The following is a 9,783-nucleotide window of genomic DNA, read 5'->3' as shown; positions in this document are numbered from 1 at the left end:
GCTGTTATGTTGAGCTGTAGGGAACTCAGGTCAACAATTTCTGACATTGCCAGTCAAGCAGAAGACCCAATACTATTATGGGCTACTGAACTCTTTTAGTATATTTTGCTGAGTTTATACACCTATAATATTCAAATAACAGAACTGAACAAAAAAGGGGAATACAGATGAATGTTCATTTTTTATCTGTGTATTCAAAGTGGTTAGGATAAATATATAGTTACATTGTCTTAATGAATAGAGAGATTTGTTCTAATGGTGTCTGTAAATAGGATATCATATCCACATCTTGTCCAGCAATTAACTACTAGGAAGAATGTATGCAATGTGTTAATTATTGAAACTGTCCTACCAATTTGGTTTGAAACTCTCTCATTGTTATTTGTTTCTCAATAAATTTATGGAAAAAAAGAAAAAAAATCAGGCTGTACAAGAAAAAAGTGTGCACTGTACTTTGTGAAAATTGTACCTCAGTGAAAAATAATGTCTGTCTCAAGGACTAAAGTTGTACAATATACAAAATAAAAAATAAAAAAATAATAAATTATCTAAAAAACAAAAAAAAAGAAGCCTCAATTCAGAAACACTGGTTGTACAGGTCTTTCCCTAAACTCTCCCCAGGCTCTAACCTAGAGAAATCCTGATCCCTCCTAAGGCCCCCTCTGTGTTAATGCTTCCTCCACGACTTAGTATGTGGGCTTTCCAGGTGATGGGAAAGTAGGAGTGAGAAATGTGTGTATGAAAGAGAGAGAAAGGGAGTGTGGACAGGAAGGGATTTTCCTTCGTGTACGTTCACTGGCAGGAACACTCAATACTCCCTGTCTGTCCAGTCCTGCTGGGGCCTTGCTGCCCCAAACTAGTTTTTGTTTCTTTTCCCATAACTTTAATTTTCCATGACCCATCCTTTTGACAGTCTAGAACAAAATTACAAACTGCCTTTCAGGTTCTTGTTCCTCAGGAAGCCCAATTGGTACAGAAACCATCAAGGGTCTGGGATCTACCTGTCTCATTTCTGGAGTCAAAGGAAAGCCTTTTTAGGCACACAATAATTCTCTGAGCACACATGGAACATTCCTTTAAAGAGGTATCACTCAATCCTGGCTGCAGAACAAAATCACCTGGAGAACTTGTTAACACATCATTGATGCTTAGGCTTCAGTTTAGAGCAGTTAAATCAGAATCTCTGGATAAGGGGACCAAGCACATAAGCTTTTTATGTTTTGATGTATTTTATTAAACACATTAAGGGATTTTAATATTAAGCCAGGTTGATCACCATGGCTGGAAACTGTTGTCTCCATAATTAGAGATTAAATTTTATCAAATTAACAAATGAATGCTTAAAATGTTTTAAAAGCAAATGGAAGAGGGAGCCTATTATTGCAAGGCACCCACTGGGTGCTGAGTCCTGTTGTACCTTTACACACACACACACACACACACACACACACACACACACAAGATTTGGAGGAGAGGAACAAGAACATAGGTAGGCTGAGGTTGAAGGCAAGACCTGGCAAGCAACAGCCTCAGGCTGGCTTTTCAAACACAAAAGAATGGAACCTGGATGTTTTCTTTGAGAAACTCCAGGGTGAAATTCCCTGAGGGGAAGAGACTAGCTTTAGCCTTACCTATGACTAAAAAACCTCTTTCCTTCTTTCTCTCCCAAAGACTATTGAGGGGGAAAATATACAAGAAGGCTTCTACTAAAAGTGTCAGGGACAAGGGAAAATAAAACTATGTATATAGTCAGGGCGATGGAAGAATGGAGGACATCACTCACATCCCACCTTCAAAGTATTCCTACAAAATATAGCTAATTCATGCTAAAAAGTGATATTTGTAGACTGATGGTATTACCTGGCCTCTGAAGTCCGACTTGTTTGGCAGCAGCTATATCTTTGAGGCAGTTGCTTTGGTTCCTCCCTTCAAAATATAGATCTCCATTGCCCTAAGCACCTGTTCTTGTTCCCTACTTCCAAGAGGAGCCCCTGTGAAATGGAAAGTCAGTTCCTTCCTTACCATGTCCTTAAAGCCTCCAAGGACTGCAGCAGTGATGATTCCCAGGAACAGGCCGACAATGTTGAGGATGGTGGCAGACCAGAGTAGGTGGTAGAGGTGGATGATGTCCTGGCAGCTGCTGACATCGATGTATTCATAGTACCCACCAGTGATCTCTACCCTGCTGCATAGGGAAGAGCATACTGCAATCAGTCCCCCAGGAGCAGACCACCTGCCAGGCATCTGGCTGTCAGATAGCTCAGCAGAAAGACAAGCGGGTAGGTGGGGAGCTAGTATCATAAATATCAGAACCATGCCCTTGGAGAACAAGACAATATAATAAATTAAGGTGAGATTGCTTTTTATCCAAAACAAAATAAAACAAAATTTCTTCTGGCCAGAGAAACTGTTGTGACCATTTATTGATACTCTACACCAGGCACAGTGCTAAGAATTTTACATATGTGAATTTATTAAATCTGTGGTGTTCAATATTGGAACTACTGGCTACACGTGTCTATTTAAATTGAGTGCCACTTAAGGGCTAGGGAGATACTGCAGTAGAATAAGCTCCTGCCTGGCACTTGCAGGGTCCTGAGTTCAATCCCTGGTACCGCACCAAAAAAAAAAATTAAGTGCCACTTAAAGTTCAGTTGTTCAGTCTCACTAGCCACGTTTCAAGTGTTCCATAGACACAAGAGAGTAGTGGTTACCATGCCAGACAGAACACAATGGTCTATTAGACAGCACTGTAAAACCTTACCTTAGTCTGTGAGGTGGATATTATCACTATTCCTATTTTGTACATGAAGCTTATAAAGCATAGAGTAGGTAAGGAACTTGTTTGGGTCATAAGTGGTAAAGATGGAATCTGAATTCAGGCTTCAAATATTTCAGTGTCTTCCCTCTCCAAGCAAATCAAAGCAAAACCACAAGAAAAACAGTATCTGAATACACAACTAAAACTGAGTTGCTACACAAAACCATGACTATCATCTTGTGAAGAGCCCTTCCCTGACTACTCTGTTCAAGGCCACCTGTCACCTAGCCCAGGAACTCTTAATTACATGACCTGCTATAGGCCAGATTGCATCCGTGCACACACACAAATTCAAGTACTGAAGCCCTAACACCTAATATGACTCCACAGTTGAACCTCCCATATCCACAGGTTGTTCATCTGTAGATTCAACTAACCATGCACTCAAAATACTAAAAAGTGGGGACAGAGTAACACAACAAGACCTTTCGGTCAGCTTTTCTAACAGATACATCAAATTGAACTGCTAGTCACACACCTAAGTACCAGCACAAGTACTTAGGAAATCAGGTGAGAAACCATACGACAAGCTTTTAGAATAACAAAATGAAATGAGGCATTGAAGAAGGCTGAAAGGAAAGTTTCCTGTATCAGCTTTTTCTCAACACCAAACAGCCCAATGTGGAAAGAGGAACCTCTTGCTTTGGGGAGACAGAACAAAATTCCAGGCTTAGACTTAAAAGCTAGTTCTTTGCTCATCACAATGAAACCCCATTCTGGGGAAAGCTCTACAATCCCTACTGCCAATATCTGGCTCTAGAATTGCATAAGGCCAATGCCTGGCTCTAGAATTGCATAAAGCCAGGAGGCTAAAGGCAGCTTTACCAGCCTTCCTCCATCTTGGTGCAGGACTCCATCTGCTGGGAAGCATGGCAAAAAATCTAGTACAGGGCTTGGCCTGAAAGCCCAGTGTGGGGTATTCTGTGCTGAGACCAATAACACAAATGAAACTAAAGCCCCAGATTCAGGCCAGAGCTCACAGAGTCTCTAGATAAACTCAGCATTAAGTACAAACCTGTGCATCTGCAAGACAGACAAAAGCTTCAGCCACACCATTCTAGCCTTGGAGTGGGCCTAGGGAATACCTGCCCTGCTCCAGAGACAGTGTAGGTCCCTTTGACTGCTAGATCAGGGGCAACCCAGCTTAATAACAGCCTTGGTGGCCAAAGGACAATCTCTCTCACCCATCTCCTAACTTCGAACAGCACAGCTATCTCCAGACCAGTGCTCACAGATGGGAATCAAGGACTGCCTCAGGACTAGGCAAAAATCTATACCTTAGTGAGACAGGTTCATATTTTGGCCTGCACCACTGCCAGCTGTAGGGTATACCTAGTGTATCTCTAAGACTGTGCAGATTCTTGCAGCTGTGAGACTCAGGCATGAGCCACTTTAGATCAACCTGGGTAGACAAGTGTCTTCCTTCACCAACACTACCGCAAACTCAGGCAGCATTGTGCGATGCAAAGTCCCATTCACTAGAGTTAGGATAAGGTAGGAAGCAGAAGACTTTGCACTAGAACTTAGTGTGCGGCTACTGAAAGCTAACACTGGACAGACCCTAATGTACCCTATCCAAAGCCTGCCTGTAGACAAGCCTCTGTAACTGCTGAAATGCTAGGGAAAGACACATCACCTCAGTCAGTCAGACTTATATTCTGGCTAGCATTGCCCATGGCTATTGCAATGGTTAGGGGTTTGAGTCCAACTCAGCAATAAGCAGCACATAGCAGTGTCTTAATTCAGTGTTGTCCATACCTTTGTGGACTAAGACCAGGGTATGATTCAACGTGGAGGCTTTGGTGATCATGAATGTAACACTAGAACCTGGAACTCATCTATCCACAGTGACTCTGCCCAAAGCCAGGCAGAATCTTGAAATGTCTGCCCATAGGCTAGTAAGTATGGAAGAGGGATCAATATCTACCTTGGCCCCAGGGAAAGGACTGTGGATATAGATTGCTCTTTCTAGATACTCTTTTGCTTTATTTTGGAATAATACACTATCAAAGTATTGGGGACAAACCTGGTTTTAGACTGTCCTCTAGTACTGAAAAAATGACAACACATGAACAGCAAACTCCTGGCAGTCTGGACCTGGGCAAAATCTAGTGCTAAAATCGAGAAAGTAGCTACAGGTTTAGAGAAAATAATTTCTGGAGTTTCTAGAATTTACAGAAAGACAGGCACATTAAAAAAAATTAGAGAGGGCCAGCCAGATAGCTCAGTGGATTAAAGCATCTGCTTAGGCAGACACAGTGGCCAGGTTCAATACCCAGCATGCCGTGCTGGCCCTGCTGGCAGGGTGCACTGAGACAGCGATTGAGACTGGGCATGGTGGCGCGCACCTGGAATCCCAGCGCTTGGGAGGCTGAAAACAGGAGGATCATTATAAGTCTGATCTCTCCAGTGAGACCCTGTCGGCCCTGCACTAAATACATTTTTTTAAAAAAATTAGAGATTAGTAAGACTGGAATGAAATTTTGATCCTTCAAAGCCTGGATGATGTTGCACAACAAGAAGCATCAAAGAGCTTTCAAAAAACCATGAGGTCATCTAGTACTCAAAAAAACATGCCAGAAACTGACCAAGTAGTTATCAGTATGGGAGAATGCTCAGAATTTAAAGCAGCTGTTTTAAGTAAAGTCAATGAACCTGGAAGAACTCAAATATTTCAGTATTCAACAGAAACTCAAGAAATGGAAGAAAGTTTTAAAAAGTCAAAGAAATTCTTGAGCTGAAAAATAAGCTCAGTGAAATTAAAAATTCAACAGAGGACATCAATAACAGAATAGATCAAACAGAAGAAAAGGGTAGTGAGCTCTCCATAGAATTTTCAAAGAATTAGTGAATTCTCATAGGTAAAAGAGGAGATTGTCAAGATTGCAAGAGGAAAAAAAATCAACACATAGAATATTCCAGTAAACCTAGCAGCTGAATTTTCAGCAAAAATCTTACAGGCCAGGAAATAGTGACATGAGATTTTTTACAGTATTGAAGGGAAAATATTAGGGCCAGTGAGATATTTCAGGAGACTAAGCGTCTGCTTAGGCAAGGGGAGGGATGGGGGTTCAATCCCCAGAACCACATGTTGCACCAGCCCCAACTCTGGGAACACTGAGCCTACCAAGAACACCCATGGTGGCGCACACCTTTAGTCCCAGTGCTAAGGAGGCTAAAAACAGGAGGGTCACTACAAGTCCAAGGTGCATAAAGAGATTCTGTACCAAATACATTTAAAAATAAATAAATATAGAATTAAAAAATGAAGGAAAAATATTGTAAACCAAGAATGTTATGCCAGGACAAGCTACACTTTAGAAATGAAGGAATGATACGAGATATATATTATATATATTAAATATATTATTATATATATATATATATATATATATTTCCTGGCAAAAGCTGAGCGTATATATCACTGCCAGACCGCTTCCAGCAGAGACATTAATAAATAAGAAGGACATATGGGCAGGTATGTAATTTACTAATAACAGTAACTAAACAAATTCAGAATATTCTAATATTGTAAATATGGTGTGTGCAAATCATCACATGGAACATTCTCTAGGACACATTATATAATAGGCCACAAAATAAGTCTCAATGAATTGAAAAGATTGAAATCCTATCATGTATCTTTTCCCACTACAATGCAGTAAAGCTAGATATCAATAACAAGAAGAGCTTTGGAAACTATATAAATATGTGGAAATTAATTTACTTTTGAACAACTAATGGATCAAGGAAAAAATTCAAGAAGGAAATTTTAAAAATTATTCACACAAATGAAAACCAACACTACCAAAATCTATGGATATAGTAAAAAATAGCATTAAGATGGAAATGTCAGCCAAATAGCTCAGCAGATTAAAGCCCCTGCAAGCAGGCACAGGGGCCAGGGGTTGGATCCCCAGGCCTGCCGTGCTGGCCCTGTCCCTGGGGCTCACTGAGACAGTAATTAAGACTGGGTGTGGTGGCGTGTGCCTGTAATCCCAGCTCTTGGGAGGCTGCAAACAGGTGGATCACTACGAGTTTGATCTAGTAGTGAGACCCTGAACACCCTGTAGACCTTTCACTAAAGTACAGGGGAAAATAAGATGGAAATGTCTAACCATTAGTGGCAACATCAAAAAAGGAGGAAGATCTGATAGATAACCTATCACCACATCTCAAGACACAAGAAAAACAAGAACTAAACCCAAAATTAGGAGAATAAACAAAAGACAGAACAGAAATAAATGATGGAGAGACTTAAAAAACAGCGATCAATGAAACAAAGTTTTTTTTTTTTCAAAGATATACAAAAACAAGCAAATTTTTTTTTGGTGGTACCAGGGATCAAACTCAGGACCTTGTGCTTGCCAGACAAGCATTTATTCCACTGAGCTATCTCCCTGGCCCCCTCAAACTCTTAACAAGAGCAAAAAAGAAAGGGAGAGATAAGACTCCAAATCACAGATGAAAAGGGATTTTTTTTTTTGAAAATGTATTTAGTACTGCGTCTACAGGGTCTCACTACACAGATCGGACTCATAGCAATCCTCCTGTTTTCAGCCTCTCAAGTACTTAGATTACAGGTGGGGGCCACCATGCCCAGTCTCATTCACCATCTGGTCAGCATGGCATACCAGGGATTGAACTCTGGCCGTTGCATTTGCCTAAGCAGGCACTTTAGACCACTGAGCTATCTGACTGGCCTGAAAAGGGAACATACAACTGACATCACAGAAATACAGAAGGTTCTTAGGGTTTGTTATAAATAACTATATGAAAGCAAATTTGATAATCTAAAATAAACAGACAAGTTCCTCAGCACATGTACCTTACCAAGTGTGAGTCAAGAAGAAATAGAAAACCTGAATGCACCAATGAAAAGTATTAAGACTTACAGTATTTTATTATGGCAGCCTTAGCAGAGTAGTACATTCCTTTTCTATAATTCCTCTGTAGCCACTGATCCCTATGTAGAATTAGCTTCTTGACGTGCATATTTTGCTCTTTGTCCAATAACTTGAACCTGAGCTACACGAAGGAAGGGATTTAGGTCATTTATTTTATTGCTATGCCTGACACATAAATACCTATTGGATTAATTGAATGAAAGTTCCTATCTTCCTGGGTGCAAGGTAGTTTTTTAGTTTTGTCACTGGAATTCATCATGAAATTGAGACACTGTGGTTCCTGAAATTAAACTCACAATAAAATGCCCTATACCAGGATGGCTATTATGGTGACTTCCCTTTATAAGAACACCAGAAATGAAGAGATAATCTTTGAATTGAAGGAAGAATTATTCATGTAAGAAGAGGCCTTTAACCTTTGTAAGTTAGTTTCTTGGAGAAATTAAAATTAGTGTGGTCATAGGATTGACTATGACAGAATGCTCAGTGTCTCTCTGTGTGTCTGCCTATGTCAGTGTGCCACGTATGATATGTATGAGTGTCTGTGTGTGGCTCTGTACCCGGGTCTCAAAGAAAGATCATTAAACATACAGAATCCTAAGTCCAGCCCAGCTATTCAGAATCTAGCAGAATCATGGGGGGTGGGGCTCAAGAATCTGCGGTAGCAAGTCACCAAAGTTAAAGAGCCACTGTTCTCCATACTAAGCTTTCATAGCGAAAATTTAAAGATGTTGAAATCCATCTGAAGTTGGATTTCGATACTTTCAGGAACATGGCTAAAGAACATATTCACAAGCATGCGTCTTCTGTGATTTGGCACTATACTAGGCCTTGGGAATGGAACAGGGAGCATATGAAGACTACATATTGCCCCCAAAAGCCATAGTTGTAAAAGGACTATCTTCTAACAGTGCAGGCCTGCATGTAAAGGTTGAGGGTGGGACGTAGGGGCAGTGTAGTTTCTTGGAGGTCTGCTTCCGACATTCTTCACATCATCTTTGCTTACCTCCTAAAGCAACTAGGATGGACTGCTAGTATATACAGACAGGTGGCATATCATAACAGACTCTGGAGTCAAACTACATTCAAATTCTGGCTCTGACTCTTATTTGCCATCTGATCCTAAGCAACTTTCTTAATCTCTCTGTGCCTGGAGGATTTAACGAGAACATGCATAAAAGCAGTACTCTCGCCCGTTATAAGAGCTCCCAATAAAAGTTGTAACTATAGTTTGTCTCTTCTAAGCATTGCTCTCTAGCAATGCAGTACAAAGCTGAATCCTGCACAAAAAAGCATTAATGCTTTAGAAGCATAGATCTTGACATGGAAATAGGTGAGTCATTCATGAAAAGTAGTGGTAGAGGGCTTGTTTAGCCTGTGTGAGGCTCGGGGTTCAATCCCCACTACTGCAGAGAAAAAATATATTTTATAATTTTAGAGAAGATATGTTTGGCTTCAATTTGTTTGGGTTCAGCAGCTATTTAAAATTTTAAACTGAGCCATAAAGCAAGAGAAAAAATACTTAAATACAGTTCAGGTTTTAGCAAATTAATGTGGTTTGTTTGATTTGAGACTCATGATTATGTTTGGTCTACTGTCTGGGTGAGTTTCCTCCCAAACTGTATCTTTTGCTTTCTTGCTACCCCTACCTTCATGTGTACAAGAACTGCCAGGACCTCCAGCCAGATCCTACTGTTTTATGATTGCTTTCCACTAAACACTTCAACTATGGCATTCATTTAATCAAAACCTTTCCATGATCCCCAATTACCTTCATGAAAAAAATATGTAAATTCTTCAGTCTGCTAAAGCTTATCCCTAAAATGCAGCCCACAATTTCAGCATGATGGGAGTCTTTAGAAGCTCAAAACTCGCTATGCTAGGTATTTATTCCAAACATTTGCTCAAATTTCTCCCCTTCCATGGAAGGGACTGCCTTCTGTTCTTTGGCTGTTCTAATCTGTCCCAGGTGCTGTGGGTCATGCCTGTAATCCCAGAACTTGAGATGCTGAGGCAGGAGGATCACTGTGAATTTGAGGCCAGCCTGGGCTACAT

General features: G+C 40.6%; 1 protein-coding gene across 3 annotated transcripts in view; it reads right to left on the bottom strand.

The window, feature by feature from the left end:
- The window catches only part of Tmem255a (transmembrane protein 255A), a 70,013-nt gene that overhangs the window by 25,161 nt on the left and 35,069 nt on the right, over nt 1–9,783 (bottom strand). For 2 of the 3 annotated variants that reach the window (XM_004647663.3, XM_023707921.1), the window contains exon 7: nt 2,023–2,185. In XM_004647663.3, coding sequence (XP_004647720.1) covers nt 2,023–2,185 — 163 coding nt within the window. The remainder of the gene's footprint in view (nt 1–2,022; nt 2,186–9,783) is intronic. The other variant, XM_023707920.1, reaches the window with a different exon arrangement.

The sequence above is a fragment of the Octodon degus genome, unplaced genomic scaffold (assembly GCF_000260255.1).
Source record: "Octodon degus isolate 3935 unplaced genomic scaffold, OctDeg1.0 scaffold00319, whole genome shotgun sequence".
Taxonomy (NCBI): Eukaryota; Metazoa; Chordata; class Mammalia; order Rodentia; family Octodontidae; genus Octodon; species Octodon degus.
Note: the sequence above shows the minus strand (reverse complement) of the source record. Positions and strands in the feature narration are given on the sequence as shown.